The sequence below is a fragment of the Lacerta agilis genome, chromosome 6 (assembly GCF_009819535.1).
Source record: "Lacerta agilis isolate rLacAgi1 chromosome 6, rLacAgi1.pri, whole genome shotgun sequence".
Taxonomy (NCBI): Eukaryota; Metazoa; Chordata; class Lepidosauria; order Squamata; family Lacertidae; genus Lacerta; species Lacerta agilis.
Genome location: NC_046317.1, coordinates 39,093,116 through 39,112,346, shown reverse-complemented (window position 1 = coordinate 39,112,346; position 19,231 = coordinate 39,093,116). Strand labels below are relative to the sequence as shown.

At 40.7% G+C, this 19,231-nt stretch overlaps 2 protein-coding genes across 4 annotated transcripts; one reads left to right on the top strand and one right to left on the bottom strand.

Annotated features, from left to right (window-relative positions):
* Positions 1–33: 33 nt before the first annotated feature.
* Positions 34–8,693, top strand: LRRC42 (leucine rich repeat containing 42). 3 transcript variants are annotated; one of them, XM_033152074.1, is made up of 8 exons: positions 34–119; positions 2,085–2,563; positions 4,439–4,570; positions 4,866–4,984; positions 6,369–6,457; positions 6,640–6,753; positions 7,214–7,298; positions 8,436–8,693. In XM_033152074.1, the coding sequence occupies exons 2-8, from the start codon at positions 2,100–2,102 to the stop codon at positions 8,660–8,662; spliced, it is 1,230 nt and encodes a 409-aa protein (XP_033007965.1). In that variant the 5' UTR covers positions 34–119; positions 2,085–2,099; the 3' UTR covers positions 8,663–8,693. The 3 variants fall into 3 exon arrangements, with proteins under 3 accessions (XP_033007965.1, XP_033007967.1, XP_033007966.1); XM_033152075.1 differs by lacking the exon at positions 34–119 and adding an exon at positions 1,060–1,099; XM_033152076.1 differs by lacking the exon at positions 4,439–4,570.
* A 2,674-nt stretch (positions 8,694–11,367) lies between these two features.
* On the bottom strand, positions 11,368–17,786 carry LDLRAD1 (low density lipoprotein receptor class A domain containing 1). The gene is given in 7 exon segments (XM_033152073.1): positions 11,368–11,485; positions 11,488–11,647; positions 12,624–12,781; positions 14,226–14,363; positions 14,818–14,979; positions 17,082–17,136; positions 17,460–17,786. Coding segments are annotated over 7 exon segments (774 nt in total). The 5' UTR covers positions 17,481–17,786; the 3' UTR covers positions 11,368–11,405.
* Positions 17,787–19,231: the final 1,445 nt, after the last annotated feature.

Below are 19,231 nucleotides of genomic sequence, written 5' to 3'. Positions count from 1 at the left end.
CATGTTTTCTCTCGTCTCCGGGGCAAAACGGATGGGTGATCCTAGGAAATAACGGAGAAATCCCTACCTAGGAGGCCGAAACGACAGCAGCAGCAGCGAGCACCCCGGCCCCTCAAAAGGTATAAGCAAATACTGGTGGAGCACGTGTTTTCTCTGACTCGGGCGACAGCTCTCGTGGAAAATGCGACTCCGTCCCCCACCCCCACCACCAGAGAGGCATCTGAAAATTGTATGCAGTATGCTACAAATGCAGACAACAGTTCGAAGTTGTTGGTTTCGATCCAGACGAACAACGCAATCCTAATGGTGCCTCTGCAGCAGTAAGCCCTAGTAGGGAATCCAATGGGCCTTGCTCCCCAGGGTTTAGGATTGCAGCCGTCCTTGGGGTTCCCATTGAAATCAGTGTCTAGAGTTAGCCACGGCGACCAACTGAAGCCCCACTGATTTCAGCGAAGGCTGCACTCCTAGGCACCCTTGTTTTTCAACACCCTTACCTGCTGAGAGCAAATCCTGGGTACGTCCATTGCTGCAGTAAGTCCCGCTGAGTTCATCGAGGCTTTACTTCTAAGTCGTCGTGCATAAGACTGCGCTGTTAAGAAGGACACGTGTAGTCTGAATCCTACCATTATCCCTGTATTGCAACTTGCAGACGTAGGGCTGTGACAGCGGCATATCACACACACCTCGCAGTCAGAAACCTGAACTGACTTGATTGTGCAGCCAAACCAGCTCAAGTTAAATTCGCCAGCCCTTTCTAAAGCCTCCCCTCGTGCTGTTTTCGTGCAATAGCACCGAGCTTTTTTTACCTCTAACTCTGCAATCCTATGCATATGTGATATGTCTACCTAGATGTGAACCCCCCCCCCCGACCTCAGTGGCATTGATGCCAGGTAAGGTAAGATTGCAGCCCGGCCATACAAAATAATAGGAGACGAGACCCAAAATCACGCAGCAAATGAGAGAGAGTGACTCTCGCCTTCCTTCCTATATTTGTGGTCTTCGGGCGCGTTGCTTCCGAGACTCCTTCGGTCCCTGCGCCTGAAGACAGGCGAAGCCGGGCAGGTGTTGCCTTCTCGCCGAAAGCCTCGAGGTTCCCAAGGTGCATATTGGCCGCTAGCCTGGAGGACTGAGGCTCCAGTGGCGCAGATTCCCCCCCCCCCCCGCTTCGGTAGTTTGTATTTTTTATGTCTATGGGCACGCAACGGTCTGCGCATTATGCAGCACGAATTTGCGGAATGGAGTTGTGGGCATTCTGCATTCAGACGTGCAGGACGAGGCGGGGAAGTCTCTGTCACGTATTTGAATGGCCCCCTCCCCCGCACCCCAAACAAAAACTCGTCGCATGTAATAGAACTGGGGGAAAAGGATTTAGTTAACTCTCCCCAGTTAACTGAAGTGCAGGGAGCTTTTTAACTTAGAAGAATATATAAAAATATTGCATCACCATTGTGCACACACAGTACGGCGTGTGTGTGGGTGTGCTTTTAGATGTTCTTAGTTTTTAAATGTTTTGATTTTGTTTTTTACTTGTGCTGTTTTGTTACTTTGCCTATGTGGCCATGTGCTCCTTTGATAGGGATGGTAGGATAAAGATACATTATCCAGAATGTTTGGAAGGCATTCTCAGTGCATAATGTGGGTAGTAGAGATCCTGCTAGTGATCGTGGGCGTGACTCCCTCAGGCTCAAGATTTGTTGGAGGCTAGGGGTGGTGGTTGATTTCATTCTCTGCTCAGTCATAGATACAATCCTGACTCTTATTTTGGAGGATGCAACTCAAAATTCTGTGCAACCAAGAACTGTGCAACCACAGTATGGCGTGTGGGGCCACTTTGGAAAAAACGGCCTTTTCATTTCTTCCTATATTTTTTTTTTCAAAGAAAGGGAATTCTGTCTCAAGTATCCACTTTGCCTATCCATACTAGCTATTGAGAACTTGTTTTTTGTTTGTTTGTTTGTTTTGTTTTAAAAAGTGTAAACTCTAGCACATTTGTGACGCTGTAAAAATCACACACGTAGGCATTTCCCAGATTAAATCCCTTTTTGCTTTGTTTTATGCTTTACCTTGCTTGTTTCCTCTCTCAGAAACTTTAAAGAGGAATGTCATGCTATCTCTATGCGGAAAACTTTCCAGATAGAGGATCTGTATATGTTCGGGAAAATGGACAACTATATAAGGCAAATCAAGCACCAGGAGGAGTAAACAACAGTGAACCAAAGCCAAGGCCTTCAAGACTCTTCTCCAAAGGATTTTCTGTTGAGCTCTATGTGAATAGGGAAAATGACAATGGAAGGACGGATCACTTCATCTTCACTTACACAAAGAAGGGAAATCTTCGCTATTCTGCTAAATCTCTCTTCAGCCTAGTTCTGAGTTACATTGCTGACAACATTCATCATGTTGATTCACTGGTTGACTTTCCGGAACAGATAGCCGAAAAGCTTTTCTACGCAGCAGATGCTAGACAGAAATTTACAGAACCAAGAACAGGACTCTGTGCTTTGCAAAAATTTATTGATGCTTATGGAAGTTTAGTGCTTCAGACTCTATGCTTGAAAAATGGGTAAGCGTGCATAACTTGTTTATAGTAGCACATCTGCACCCCCATTAAGGGAGTCCTCAATAAAGTAGCAAATCATACTGCCTGGAGCTAAATTAAAAGGATACAAAGTGAATAAGCTAGAACACTGTTGAGTGGCCTGTTCTGGCTGTTCCTAGTGCTTCATAGCATTTGAATTTGGAGCATAAACCACTTTACTTAGGTTTGGAAAGGCATCCAACTAAAAGCTTTATTTTATCTTTTTATTGTTTTGGCAGCTTTACTTTTTTCTGTATGGAGTAAAGGAGCAATATCATTGCTTTACACCTTACAAAATAAGATTCGGTATTGGCCTTTTAATGTAAATCCTTTTATGTTTCCTAAGTGCAATTAGTTGAAAATAAGCTTTATTGAACGTCACTTCCAAACAACTAAATTTAGGCTCAGATTATTAGTAGTGCGGTTCTTTGTGCTCTTCACAGCAAATCTAGGAATGAATGGTGGCTTCTTCTTCATAGTCTTATCTGCCCCAAATACTGTATATTTTTCCTAGAAGAGATGCTCTTTTACAAGTTTCTGTTATATGGCTTACTAGGACTGTTACTGTTTCTCGTATCGGGCTTTCTCATAGCTGATTATTTAGCACAGGGGCAGGGAACCTTAGGCTTGGGGGCCAAATGCACTCCTTCTGTCTGGCCTCTCCCCAGGTGACCTCCCTCACCAGTTCTGCTTTGCACTCCCCTCAAGTATTTTTTGCTTGAGTGGAATGTGTCCCTGAATTCTGGTGATGTTTCTTGCTTGCTTGGATGGGGGATAGAAAGGGATGTGTGAGCATGTGTAGAAACTAGCCTACTGGTACTAAGGCAAAATCCATACTGGTGGCTCTGCCCAGTTTTGCCTCTGGCTCACCCATTCTTGGGAGGCTGCCCACCAGGAATTGTGCTGATAAAGGTTCCTCACCCCAGGTTTACTGTAGAATAGAGCAAAATCAGAAATAGGATATTGGATCAGGGCATTGAGGATATTCTTGGTTGCTTTGTTTTATCTATCATCTATCTATCTATCTATCTGGACTAAACTAATCTCATAGACATTTCCCCCATTTACAGAGTTGGTTGGTGGTGCTAAATCTATGGGAATGAAAGCAAATGGACAAGCAAGAACTCAGGCCACAATGAAGATACAATTGATTCAAGTTTTTCAAGTCTCTTATGAATAGATTTATTTCTTAAAGTTTATATACCAGGTGAAATTAATGTGCCAGGACAAGGCCCTGTTTCGGTGATTCTTCTTCAGCTAATAGAGTCTTTTAAAAAAAAATAATAATTTAATTTTCAAACATGGTTAATAGAGTCTTTTTTTAAAAAAAAATTAATTTTCAAACATGGTTAACAACAAATAAATTATCACATATTCCAAATAAAGATTCCAGAATTCATACAAATTTCACAATGATATATCATTTCCGTGTACCATGTGTATTTCCCCTCCCTCTTCCACCCTCCTCTGCTTCCCCTCCCCCATGTGTGTATTCCTAAGAATTCCAGTTCTTGTTACATTTTCAGTTGTGTTGTTTTTAAATAAATCTATTTTTTGTTTCAGGTTAATTTCTTGTCTTTCTTTTCCCATGCACTTTCACATCTTACTCTACCACAGTTTTAATTCAGAGCAATACTTCTCCATGTATTCTTTCAGTCCTTCCCACTCTTTAATTAAATCTTGATTAGAATGGCCCCTGATGTTCAGCTAATAGAGTCTTAAAGTCTTAAGGTCGACGAGTACTGGTTGCTTAGAGTCTATATGAATCAATTGAATCATCATTGTGGCCTGAGTTCTTGTTTTTCTACTAGAAACTGGACAAGGGCGCAGAATCTTACAGTTGTGTTTACTCTTTTACAGTTACCTAGTTATTTCTGAAAAACTTGAAGAAATTAAAGCTTTCCGGGATCTGACGTGCTTGGATTTGTCCTTCTGTAAACTTGGAGATGAGCATGAGCTGCTAGACCATATCACCAACAAGACACTATCTAGGTACCAGTTTGCTGCAGAGGAAGTGAACATTTGGCTTGTTGTTCAAAGAACCATGGCAATATAAATTGGTCTTAATCTTAAATGCAAAAAGTCTGAAACTCAGCAAATTTTACTCATTGTATATCTCACAGCTGGCTTATTTTTAGAACTTTCCTTTTGGCTTTGCAAAACTCTCATCTACTTACCAAGAGCTTCTGAAGGTTTTTGCTTTTTTTTAAAGAAAAAAGCAAATGATATGTAAATTTTATTAAATAGATAAATAAATGTATAATTGTAGCTTTTACATTTACCTTAGTTTAACTCGGCTTCTCCTGAAAGATAACTGCTTGTCAGATGGTGGTCTTCGCAAAATGACAGCACCTGTCCGAGTGATGAAAAGGGGCCTTGAAAATCTCTCAGTATTGGATTTGTCTTGTAAGTATAGCTTCAGGTTGGAAACAGGGTACCTGTATATGTATTGTAATCCAACATTCATCCTTGCCAATATCAGAAGAATTTAATAAACAAAAATTAATCCCTATTGAGTACCCATTACAAGAGAGAGATAGACACCAGAATAGCTACTGTTCAATATTGTTGATTAAAACCAGCTGTTGTCCAGTTTACACAAGAGATGGTCAAAATGTGCTGTGTATTCTGCAACAGAAATAGCCAATTTTCTATTGCACAGATTAATATGGAAATCATACATTTTAGTAGCTATTGTATGGGCTGACCCTGAGGCTGTTGATTTACATCATAGCAAATGTCTGATATAGTACAGCTACCAGAACCTAGCCCTGGACTGAATATAGTTTTTAGCTACGTTTTTTGTAAAACAATTGAAACAAAGGCAGTGATTGCATGCGAGGCTCTGTCATGTAGAGCTTAGAAAGGCTGAGCTGTATATGGCTGTGGAAGGATTAGTTTGTATAGATTGCTTTGCACATTAAAAGGAGGCCCAAAGTAATTTAGAATAACAGAATACAAAATGCATAAATTCAACAAAACAATGCAAAACATAAAACATTGAGTGTTCATTCAAAGAAAATGTAATTAAAACAGCACAAAATAACCACTCCCTTCATAAAGGATCACCATCAATTGCCACCAAAGGTTTGGGGGCATAAAACTAGTTTCACTTGACACCCGAAAGATGACAGTCATCTTTTCTGCCAAGACGTTAGACACAATGAGTGTGTGGTTTAGGAGAGTTTCAGGTGCAAAGTTACTATGTACTATCAGAACTTGGTTTTCATCCAAGTGTGCATAACCCTGTTACAGGTGGTGACCATTTTAAGCACATCCAATTGACGTGTGACCACAGATCTGCAGGTCCTTATGGACCTGAAAGAAGGCAAAATGGAGGTGGGGTGGAAAGGGGCATGTTTATATGTGCTCCGCTGATGCGCATGGGGACCCGGAAAGGAGCCCCAGTGCGAAATGGTTGCTGCCTGTATTACAAACTGAGGTATTGAATATCATTAACATTGACTTCCCATATTGACTTAACCATTAGTACCTATTTTATATAGTAGGCATTTTTGTATTTTTGTATTTTCTTCCAGTCCCTGGGAACTAACAAACCATATCTAGATATTAAGGTAGAGCCGTGTTTACCAGAAAAAAAAAAACCAATTAACTTTTTACCACCCCTACTCACGTAAAGTATATGCAGATTTATTCTGAATTACTGGGCTGTATCTATACTACAGACAGTCCTTTTGCTTAATCTGCTTTATCATTTATGTGCAACTAGAAACTATTTTGTAATTTAGCTTAATTTTAGATTTAATACAATATTCTTGATTTTATATAGGTAATCCAGGAATCACCCATTTGGGACTCAGGTATCTGCTTCCTTTCAAAAAGCTGAACTGTTTGGATCTTTCTGGAACTTGCCTCAAGGTGAACATATTTTTCTGCTCTGCTGAATATCTGGAGCATTTTAGCACAGAAATGAAATGCAACTCATGTTCTATTGACTGCAATTTCAAAGAAAAGTCAAAATTTTGTCTTTCTATAAAGTCAGACCTTGGTTGACAATTATTTCTGTAAGGGGATTTGTTTTGGTTTTTCTTTTTACCTAGGACACAAATGCTGTTGTTTGTTGGATCCAGACACAAATAGGTCTTGTTCATTCAGAGGTGCCCTTGAAAGAATTTGATCATAATAGCTGCAAAACAGAGGGATGGGCAGAGCAGGTATGTCTTAATGTACCTTCTTGAACTATTTCTTGACTTCATATAGCAACCATCTTCCTATGTGGTAAAAAGTGATTTTCCTATGTGGTAAAAAAAGGGGGGATTTTCTAAATGACTCAGAACCTAGAGAATTACCTCTCTATCTCCCTATCTGCCTTCCTCTCATTAATACTCCATTAGTAGATAAAGGCTTGTATACGCTTTTTAGCAGAACTTTAGTTTTCCTTTTAAGACTGTGTGAGTTGTTATGCAAACTCCATATGGCTCAGTCAACTGTCTATCACTCAGCACTGGGATGAATACTGTTGAATCACAGGGGAACTGCCATGCATTAACAAACAACACTTGAAAAACTGTAAACTCATATTCACACTGAATGCCAAGTTATAGTGGTGACCTATTAGCTTTGAATAAGTGTGTTGACCTACTGAAACTTTTTTTGCAATTCTACTTTTCTCAGACCATCTTGCAATGGGAGCATGCAGCGCAAGAAGCAATTAAACCACAAGAAAGCCTGAAATCTCGAACAGCAGCTCAACTTTTCTGTAAGCAACTTGCATGAAGATACAAATTTCTAAACTTGGATTAGAGCTAGAGTGCATTTTTGTAAACTGAGTTAAAGATGATTTAAGCTGGAAAAGAGCAAATGCCAGTGGAGCTTTCCACAGAGTCACCCCTGACCACTCATAGTAGCTCCAAGAACTGAAGAGGCAAGCTGGTTTTGAAACATGAGCAGTGGCTTGTGTCTTTGACCTTAGGAGCTTATAGATGCAAACAAAGAAAGTAGCATTATTGCTGTGGTTCTCTGTGGTCAGAGCAAAGCACTTAGACCTTAGCAATTAATTAGAAATAGGTTAGGAGAGAATTGAGAGCCAGTGTGGTGTAGTGGTTAAGAGCGGTAGACTTGTAATCTGGGGAACCGGGTTCGCATCTCTGCTCCTCCATATGCAGCTGCTGGGTGACCTTGGGCCAGTCACACTTCTTTGAAGTCTCTCAGCCCCACTCACCTCACAGAGTGTTTGTTGTGGGGGATGAAGGGAAAGGAGAATGTTAGCCGCTTTGAGACTCCTTCGGGTAGTGAAAAGCGGGATATCAAATCCAAACTCTTCTTCTTCTTCTTAAAAAGACAGCTGAAAATATCATTCAATTTGTAACACGTAATACTAGATCATTTAAGTATAAAGACCTAGATTTTGTCATGCTAGTAACATGTTGCTACATTCAGAATTCCGTGTAACATTGCTTCTGCAAATGTATTCCTTTGCATAGAAGCTGCAGGTAACCCCCACCATCATATTTATGTTCTATTTTAAAATGATAGGAGGGGTCACAATAGCAATTCTTGAGAGGCTTTGAACCCTTAAAATATTTTGACTACAGTCATACCTTGGTTTTAAAACAGCTTAGTTCTCAAACGTTTTGGCTCCTGAAAGCCGCAAACCCCAGAAGTGAGTGTTCCAGTTTACAAACTATTTTTGGAAGCAGCGCTTTGGTTTCTGAATGTTTTGGAAGTCGCATGGACTTCCGGAACGGATTCTGTTCAACTTCCAAGGTACGACTGTATTTGGAAACTGCCTCTTTAGGTTAACTCTTCTGTTAGTGCAACTGACCCAAACTGAACAGTGCAAAATTAAGCTATATTCAAAATTATGTGAAGTTACTTCATAAAATTTGTCTTGCAGATGGAAAAAGAGCCAGGACAGAAGAACCTCTTGAAATAGAGACTTCTGAGAACCTGCAATTCTACAGGCCAAGAGCAGAAATGTTAAATTTACCTGTACTAATAGGGAAGAGTGAAGAATTACAGAAGAAGAAAAAGAGAGCTTCAGCTGAGCACAAAGAACAGCGTTTTAAATCAAAGCAGCTGAACTTTTCAGTGGCAGACTGGGACTTACTAAATTCTTACTGAGTATGAGTTGAATGCAAATAAACACTTTTTTTAAAAAAAATGGCACAGCTGAATTTTCTGCTTTCCATCAAAACAGTGGCCTCAAAAAAAGCAGTGACTTGTTCAGTTTCTGAATTAATCAGAGAAAACAACTGATGACCTTTCAACTAATGCCTAATGTGGGAAAGGTTAAATTTTGGTGAGCACCCTCCACTGTTTCATTTTCAAAGGGCTCATTTACAAAAGGACAACACATGTTTAGCTATAAACCCTAAGGTTTGAGAAACTGCTTGAGTTGGTGTTAGATATGAGCCTCTTAGTAGTGGCTGATCTCGAGTGACTTTTTTTTTTTTTTACAAGCAAGTCATCGGTATGTGTTTGTGCTCATATTTTGTGTGCCGTAGTCAACGGAACGGTGTGAAACTTAACCACAAATAATAGGATTTAACAAAATAAACATAGGAGTTGAGGAATTAAACAATAAAAGCCGGTAGTATAAATACATCCACAATATATTATAAATATTTTATCCTTTTCGAAGTAGAATATCTGAACTGATTTTGATTGTTCAGAGCACACCCAAACTACTGTTGACTCTTGTACATTATAAACAAACTGGGTATTAGTTGTCATGCTTAAACATGTTTCAGTGGTTTCAACTAGTGAACACCAAAGGTAAACAAAACACTACACGTTTTCCGGCATAAAGTATTTCAAAATAGGGTAATAGCATGCGGCTTGACTAATCATAGGTTACGCCTGATTTACAAAGTGGATGCTTTTTTTTTCAAGTTGTAGGCCTCAGTTGCCATAGCCTATGTTCATCTAGGTGTGCTGTAGCCTTTTGGTTGAACCAGCAGGATCTCTGGATGTCCATTTCAGAGGCACACATGGGAATTGGAGTCGGACAATGAGCCTACAGCTTGCTAATTTGGAGTGGATGAAAGAGAAGAAATGAACAGAGTAGTCAGCAGTATGTGAGGGAAGGGTGAGAAAATACAGAAACAAGGCAAAACGGACTGAACAAGAGAAGCAATTTCCAAGGAGGGGTCAGATAGCCCTACTTGCCAGCTGATTCTATCAAACTGCATCAATCTGCCATCATTTTGTGGCTGGCTCTGCCCCTGTATTGTGAGTGGTGGGCCTCAGCAATTTTCAGCCCTTTGGTGGGCCCTGCTAAAGAGGAAGTTTGAGAAGCCCTGACTTGGGGACCTAATCATGTTAAAGAAATTATCACTGTTATATCCAAACTTTCCCCCTGCAATCCCAGGCTAATATCTTATTTTATCAACCCTGTGAAGTAGGTTAACCTGTAAGTAGTTAGCTCAAGGTCAGCCACAGTGGGGATTTGAGCCTGACTCTGTTGCCTTGTAGATCTGAAGGAAGTAAATTTGGAATACTGTACTATATAGATCCCTAGATGAATTAAATGAGAGCTAACACATCACACTTTTGTATCCTACTGCGTTGTTACATGGTATGGTTCCACGTCATTGCTGTGGATTTGTGTGTGTGTGTATTGTTTTCCTTTCAAGCTGAGACTGAGTTTTCACATTTTGCTGAGGAACACATGCTAGCAAAGTATAATAAAACATACTAAAATCAAGTTTTATTTACTCAAGCAGTAACATATTTAATACAATATGTAAATTAAAGTGACTGTCAAACGAAAAACAGATAAGCATGACTCCTAACCCCATTCATTCATCTGCCATTAGTGTTTAAACACTTTTAGCATTTAATGATGTGCTGTGAAGCGAATAAGATTTAGTTGGGCAACTAACAACTTGTAAATGTTTGTTTATTGCACCATCTATATTGCATGACTTGTCACAATAGGAAATAAGAGCCATTCGTTTTAGTCTGATGGTATATGTTGGTAGAAATCTGATTATCAGATACGAATATTGACTTAAAGGTCTGTTTGTAGTACCCGTTCCATTATATAAGACGATGTCTACTTCTACATAAGAGTATGAAAGTCACACAAACCTCTTCGTCAGAAGACTGTTCTGAGGCCACTTTATTCTGGTTACAACTGACAGCTAATGCTCTCACTTTTGAGGGTTCATTCCACTCTAATAGCTGCAGGTCACACCAGGCATGTTAGAGGTATAAAAGGGTGAGGGCTTTGAGATACAATAATATTGTAGACCGAAGTGCAATGTATCAAATACACCAGCATGGTTTTAAATCAATGATCTTTAACTCATCAAACACCCAAATGCCCATAGCCTACTAAGGGAAAATAACAGAAAAATGAAGGAGAGGGGGAAAATACTGACCTCTTAAATGTCATCTAGGAATAAAATACCAATTAATTTCTATCACTGTAAGTGCTTGTGCAGTAGCTGCCATTGATTGGTCTGCAATTGTGAGAAGGATTCCGCCTGAACTGAGTTCTATACACATATAAAAATCATTCTGGAAACCCTTTAAAAGAATAATAATACTAAAGCATTTTTAAAAATACATTGAATTTCCCATAAGGCTCGCCATCGCCATCTAGTGTCACATTGTATATTGCACTTAAAACACACTTAAAACATTTTATTTGCAGCTGTATAGCTGAGTCCCTGGTCCTTTACCCTGTTACACAACAAGATTTTGCAGCTTCCAGTATGTGTGAAAGTCTGAGCCAGATTTTTTTTTTTAGCAGGTGTTTTTCTCTTCCTTTCGCTTTTTGTAGCAGTGGGTTCTGAGCTCAAGAGGTGAAAGATCACTGGTCTAGGAGCAGTGCACCTAACACTACACAATGCATCTATCACAAGCCCCTCTGAGAAATATGGCAATTCCCCAACAGCGGTATTTGATGGATAGCTCCCATTATATTCTGAAGGTTACAGTCCTGGAGTGCTCATCTTGTGCAGATGTATTCATCAGACCAGTCACTGCAGTGCTGTATTCCATCTCGGCAAAGACGTCTGGGAATGCAGGTACAGTACATATGGAAGACAACCATGGTGCATCCCCACCATTGAGGCCCACAAGGAGGGCAACTGGCCCCTGGAATGAATGAATGAATGAATGAATGAAAACATAACAGATGTACTCAGCAGAGATGGGGACCAGATGCTGGGCTCCAGCACCCATCAGCCCCAGCCAGCATGGCCACAGTGGTCAAGGGTGTTGGGAACTAGTGCAAAATCCCATGTCCCTAAACTAGAGGATGACACTGCAAAAGAGGATATCCTGGTAGACAAAAAGGGACTGTACCAACCTGAAGGACTTACAGTCCAGCATATTTCACACACAGTGGTACAGTATTGGGGAGCTGAGGGGGGTTGTGGCCCTGGGCACAGAATTCTGAGGGGGTGCAACCTAGCACACCCATAAGAGGCTTCCTTGCCAAGGCTGCATGGCTACTGCCTTATGGAGCTGTGGGGAAGTGAGCTGTGCCCAGGCCAGGGCTTCAGAGCTGTGGTGCCATCTCTTTCTCCTCCTCCTCCTCCTCCTAATTTATTACTTATACACCGCCCATCTGGCTGGGCCTCCCCAGCCACTCTGGGCAGCTTCCAACAAGGTATTAAAAACACAATAAAACATGGCCAGTGAAGAGACATCTGCCTCAGGGCAAAAATCCCACCAGCCGCAGCCTGGACTTTTCCTGGCCATCACCAGTCCTTCCCTCAGGCCTTCCTCCCAGAGTGTGTCCTTGAGCAAGGGGCACGGAGAGGAGAGTGGCCAACTCATCCGCTCTCGCATTGTGCTGTCAAGGAGAGGCAGCCAGGGAAGGCTGCTCTGGTGCCGCAGGGACGCCACCAAGCCCACCAAGGAGCACAAGCCACCACTCATGTCGGGAGTTTGACAAGCTGAGAAGGCAAATGCGGCAACCTGCAGGTAACCTCCACGAGGAGCCGTTGCCGCAGAGGCTCCATGAAGTGTGCCTGCTGTGTTGCCTCAAGCGCAACACTCACAAGGAGGTTATGGGGTGCAATCCTTGCCTTGCCCTGGGCACTGCTCCCATTTATCCATTAACTACCAAGCAGAACTTTGCAAGCAAATACTTACAAGCTCCTACTTCATCAGAACAGTCACCGCAGTCATTGATTCCATTGCATTTTTTGTCTGCGTAGACCCAAACCTTGCGGTTGCTGCAATAAAATATCAAGTCTCCTGGAAGGTTGTTGGGCAAATCATCTACAAAAAATATAAAGAAGCAGAAGCAGTGAGGGGAGAAAATGCTGTACTGTGCAAAATATATACTGGGTAAAAACAGCAGTGGCTTAAAATGTGGTAATTAGTAATAAATAACAACTAAGGCAATCTTGAGACAATCAAAGAACTCAATGGGATTTACTTCTGAACAGACAAGTACAAGTTTGTATTGTAAGCTGCATAGATCAGGGGGTGTTGACATTCCAGAAACATGGTATGTGAAGAGAACCTCCCTCTCCTTACTTTGCAGGTGGAAGTCATTCAGAAGTTAAATTATTAATGCAATATTCACACTATTTTTGTTGAAGCAACTACATTTATTTAGTTACCATCTCTTTCTTTAAAAGGACTTTTAAAAACAATGATAAATGATGTTGTTAAAGGCTTTGCTTAAATATACAAGCTACCAAATAAGCAGCTGGAGGAGAGGGCAGAGGATGAAGAAGGAGCTGTGTGTGCAGGGGGCCCCTTTTCACATCCTCTGGACCCCCTGGGAAACTCAACAAACCTGCTGTACCTGCAACTGAGTGTGGAGAGTGCAGTTGAATGGGACACAGCTGTGGGCAGCCTGAGGAAGTACAATTCACCTTAGGCCTGCCCCTCAAAAAAAAAAAAAAAAAAAAAAACCAAGTCTAGAGTGAGAGACTAGGGTGATGTCTGGTATTTCTATAACTCTTCTTGTTGTGAGAGTTTTTGGCTTGAGCTGAGAGTTTGTTTGGACCCTGGGTGAGAATTCAGAGGCTGAGAGGAAGGGTGTGCCAGACGGAAAATGGATATATATGTAACTTTGTGTTAATGTAACTTTTTATATGTAACTGTGTATGTCTATAATATTTTGTTTAAGTTGTCTATTGATGCTTCAGGTATTTTTTACACTGCTGAGAGATATTTTGAGGCCACTTCGGTGCTGCTAACACAGTGGTTTGACTTAACCCCCATAGGTGCACTCCAGTGTCTCTCAAGACAGACGGGTGCCAGCAACAACAACATAGAAATGAAATAATCAAAATCAAACCACATTTTTGGGATTTATTAAAGTAGAAACTGAAATAGTCTTTTTCCAAGTGCTGACTGGGCTGCATGTATATTTTTTATTGATATATGAAAACTCCTGGCAGAGTTCACGACTTGTCTTCAACCTACAACTTCAATTCAGGCTGCAACAGTTCACTTGAAGAGGAGTTGGTCATGAATCCTGATGCTGCTGTTATGTTCTCTTGTCTATTCACACATGGAAATAATCACTTGATGCTGTATCAACTGATTGCAGAAAATATGTGTGACCTCATCCTCAGTCTGCTTCTGTTTTCCTCACCACCTAACTTGCTACAGCTTGAAGCTTTATAAAATGGCTGAGGTATGGTGGGGAAAAGCACGCGGCATTAACTGGGCACAGTAAGAGGGAGATTTAAGCAAATATTCTTACCGCATAGTGTCCCTTGCTCATCCTCCCCATTTGCACAATTTTGTCTTGCATCACAGACCTGGCTGGCTGGAATGCAGCTCTCTCTGTTGTCACACAAAAAGCCTGTCTGATTACCAGAGGTCAGACATAAACGATTTACTGGAAAATAAAATTGAGATGAAACAATGCAGGATACTGATATGGAAATAATCAGACCTAATCACACACCCCCCAATACTATAGTGACACATTCAAATAATCCATTTCTGACCCATAGCCAATCTTCAAACATGTTGGGATGGATCGCACATAAATAATGGCCATGAAGGAGTTTGCAAATACATGGAAGCTTTTCCATTGCTCCTGTTAACTGCAATAGAGTTTGCATGTGAGAATTTCCAGATGGATTGTGTATTGTGCCTCATCACAGATTCCCAACAAAGCCATGACTGTTTAAGGTAGTATTGTACAGGTGCGGCCATAGTGTTGCCCATTATTTCCAATGGGTCTACTCTGAGTAGAAGAAACACTGGACACAGCCCCATTGAAAGTATTACTCCAGTTGGCAGTAGTTTGGTCACCATCATAAAAACAAAAGCTAGAAATGACTGACCTGGTGTATGTGGAGGGATGCCAATTGTGACCGCCAATGCAATGACAGTAACGATGACACCAAGTATACCAAGACCAATGGCAGATACGCAGATACATTGTTGGGTGCAAGGGATGCATGCACAGCAATCCTTGCAGCAACCTTGCAGGCCCTGTATAGTACCTGTCACAGAGAGAAGACTTAAAGACCAATTCCAAATGTACCCTCACATTGAATTTGTACCGAAATCCACATTGGCTTCTGCTACTCCCTACTAATTAACCCGTATTGAAATTATCCCATGGGTTTATAATTCTACTGTAATGCTATATAGAGCATAAGTGTACAAGACTTTATACCCAAAGGTTTAAACTCGTACCACACTTAATGCACACACCTGTCCCATTTATGCTAAAAATAATGCTGGTAACAGATAGGTCATGTCCTAATATTTGCATTTCTTCACATATCTAAAAATATGTTTCAGTACAATCATCAAGAGGCTTCCTGTTGCCTTAACTGCAAGGTGGCTGACCTTCTGCAAAGTGGCTGCCCTTGCTTGTAAAGAGCCAATGCATGTTCTAGGCAGAGACGGAGAAAGGTGGGTGCAGTGGGTGCGGTCCGCCCCGGGTGCCATCCCTGAGGGGCCATGACATTGCTGCGCTGCACCCCTGGGACGCTCGCCCTACCTCTGTGGGTAGCTAGCCCAACCCCCGGGTTCCGGGACAGCTAGCTCTGCCTCTGGTTCTAGTACTTTTTTATTCCAGTCTGAGGGTTGCATTCCCTGGTGGGCAGGGCCAGAGGAAAAGGCAGGTGGAGCAACAGATACAATGCTTCCTTTGTATAGGCAGTTACTTTCTAGGTAAGCAAAGTCAGAGGTTTCACACACTGATACCTGTTCATCCTCCATCCAGGCAAGAAAGAAAGAAAGAGAAGCAAGCAAAGACACCAGAGGAGATTGCGGAGGAAGGCCAGTGTTGCCTAAGGAGAATATTGAGGGCCAGACAGAGTCCTGGATGGTCACATTTGGTATCTGCGCCTAAGGTTACCTGTTCCTTTTCAAAGCTAAATTACATCGTAGCACTTTATGAACATACGAAGTTGTTGTCAGACCATTTATTTATTTGGTCCAATGTTCTCTACTCTGACTGGCAATGGCTCACCGAAGTGTCTTCTTAATTTGAGGTGTCAAAAAGACTGAATCTGGGAACAAAGCATGTGCTCTACCAGACCCTACAAGTGTCCCTATTTTCCAGGGACGTCTCTGATTTAGAGAAACTGCTCCAGTTTCTGATTTGATCCCTGAATGTCCCACTTTTCCTTAGGATGTCCCTATTTTCATTGGAGAAATGTTGGAGGGGAGTTATCCGAGCCATCTGAAGGCAATCCTTCATAGAGAAGGTTTGTTTTTTTTTTTTTAAAAAAAAGAATGTTTAATGTTTTATTCTGTTTTTATATATGTTAGAAGCTGCCCAAAGTGATTGGGGCAATCCAGCAAGATGTGTGGGGTATTAATAGTAAAAATTAGCTGACTAATGTATTGTGTAATCTCACTCCCAGTGCTCATAACCTGCCTTTAGGTAATTAACTGCCTTCCTTTTACAAGCTACTTAAGAATTAGCTGCAACTGCCTTGAATCATTGCAATGTCTTCCCTCAAAGCTTTTGTACTAGAATCCACCTATGGTACAAAACAGAAGTTGGACAGGCAGAAATGAAGCAAGCTTGAAAAGTTGAAATGGAGTGTGTGGGGGATGATCTCCCTCTTCCTGTCGCCCACTGCATATTTCTTTTTAGTTTTTTGCTTCATCCATCACTCTAGTAAGAAGAAAAGAATGCAGGAAATGCTGCAACTAAAATATTTTAATGTATTTTTAAAAATACAAGTTTTTACCCACTGTTCATTATAATTTAATTCCAAACTGGGGTATAATGCCAATAAAATGTAATAAAACCATACAAACAATTAAGAAGACTCTTCATATTGTTATGAAGACATATCTGATGAGTTATACTTGTATGTTTTCTAACAACAGACCACTGTCTATAGGATACTGCTTTTGAATGAGCTAAAAGCATTTTTTTTCCATTTTGTAGCCAAATAATACACTACTGAAAATGAAACAAATGTCAAATAAACTATAGAAACGTCAATTGTCAAGAAGTACATGAGCCAAGTAGTATACAAGCAGAGATTTCCTATTTTTGAAAGGACAACTTTAGTTCATAAACTAATCAGTTCCCAGCATTTTGGAACTGCTTTTTGTTAGTAAGAATACCAATTACCTCTGTTAGCAGTGAATAGAGATTTTGTTGAACCAAATGAAGCTCCTTCAATATTCTGTAATTAACAGAAATAAAATAAAATTAGATTGCCTTCATTGTTAGGGAGGGGATTGTTTTCAAGGAAACACAAGGCATTACATTGTCTGTAATTGCATTCAGTGTTCAGATAGAATCCCTATCTGCATACATTCAAAAACATGTAACTATCATACAGAGATTTAATTAAAACTATAATTTTGAGTTTTGATTCTAGGGAAAACAGAGACACAGAGGTTTCCAGCATGTGCTACTTTCTAATAGCAATAAGAGCTAGTTGATCAATCGTATTAAAAGTAATAATTACACACACACACGCCCCAATAGAATGGATGCTATTACCTGAGGATGAATTCTGTTCATTTCCCCCCTGACTGCTGCAGGATTATGCTAATTAATAGACAAAGTTGTTCTGGAAATGTTTCCATCAATGTTCACTTCAAACTGTGTTGCTTAGGTATGAAAGGAGGAACTCGCCTCTTTCAAGCTGCCTTGCTTTATTAGCTGACCAAGCCACTAAATACATTCCTGGGGTAACGTTACCTGGCTACTAAGTGAAACAGAGGTAGGAAAAAGAAAGCCATTCTAATCCCATTCATACCTATGAAACAGAGAGTAAGCATAAACTCAAGAATCCCCATTAGCTTTTCCTCTGGCTAGTGCCATAAAGAATAATAAATGTCTCAGCCCCTAATGGGCATATTACTAAATGTCACACACAGGTAGAACTGAGTAACACTGGAAATACACTACAGGTAAGAATGCTGCCCTTTCAAAGCTTCAGGGAATAAATTGCTAGTTTCATGTTATTAACTTTAAAGTATTTTGATATAGGTGCCAACGCTTTGGTTTGTTCTATATACTAACCTGGTTTAGGAAGTGTTCCATTTTAACTGATATTGCAAAGTAGATTATAACTGCAAATCTTCTGTTTACACAAGTTGTTTCATGGTTGTAGTGCTTATTTCCTTCTTTGAATACACTCTCACAATAATTAAATGGTTTGTTTGTTTTTTTAATTTATAAACCAACTTTTATTTATTTTCTTTCAATCGACAAGTTACGATGTTTAGATGGAAGTGCGGAAAGGATCAAACCCTTTAAGGACTTTTCCTACTGAACAAACAAAAATATGTCTGTACGAATGACTAAACTTTCAGTTTTATGATCACAACTTATATAAAGTACTGATCTTTTGATGCAGTGGACTGAATATGTTGAGACAGAACATTCCAATATGTTAACGCTCAGCTATTTGAAGGAAACAAGCCAATGGGGTTCAATAAGGCCCTTGCAGGAACCTGTAGAGCGGAGGTGGGGCCAAATGCAACCCCCTTCCAGCTTCTGTCTGGCCCTCAGAACTTTGCCCAGGCCACAGCCCCTCTCCTCAGGCAACACCTATCATTAGCCCTGCTTCATACCACAAATATTTTTGCCTGGTTGGAATGTGCCTGTAGACTCTGATGCCTCTTGATTGCGTGGAAAAGGGTGTAAATGTGTATAGTAACTGAATATCTGTACTGTACATTTGTTGCTCCAGCCACTTTTGCTTCTGGTTCCTGCCACCTCTGGCAGGCAGCCCTCTGACATTTGCCCAGAGGGGAATGTGGCCCTCAAACCAAAAATATTGCCCTCCCCTACCGTAGAGCTCATTCTGGAGCTAGAATTAAGTCTCATTACCATAAGATGAGCTCCGCAACCCCAGAGTCGTCTGCGATTGGACATAATGGTCAGGAGTCCCTTTGCCTTTAAAGTCAGTATGGGATGTCAATCAATTCTGCCAAGGAACCTTGCCTTGGCCAACTCCCCTCTTTCAGTAAATTCACAAAGCTCCTTAAGTTTCACCATCAAGTCTACCTAAATTAAGGGCACCTAGTGCTAGGAGCTAAGCTTGAAAATGGTCCAGAAAATAAATGGATACCTGCATATTTTCTGAAAAAAATTAGAAAGGCAAAACTGATCAGGTAGCCCAATATTCAGTTCAGCCACAGTTAATTTTGAGGCGTGTTCATAATATAGGGTTTTGTAGACTTATTAGACAACAATGTTTAAGCACTATTAAGACATCAATTATCTTTGTTACTGAACACAATGGATTTTATTGATCTCCAAAG

Excerpts from the sequence above, each read along its gene's own strand:
- LRRC42 (XM_033152074.1), top strand. The coding sequence starts at position 2,100 with ATGTCATGCTATCTCTATGCGGAAAACTTTCCAGATAGAGGATCTGTA. Across the intron at positions 2,564-4,438 it reads ACTCTATGCTTGAAAAATGG|TTACCTAGTTATTTCTGAAA; the intron begins GTAAGCGTGCAT and ends ACTCTTTTACAG. Across the intron at positions 4,985-6,368 it reads CTCAGTATTGGATTTGTCTT|GTAATCCAGGAATCACCCAT; the intron begins GTAAGTATAGCT and ends GATTTTATATAG.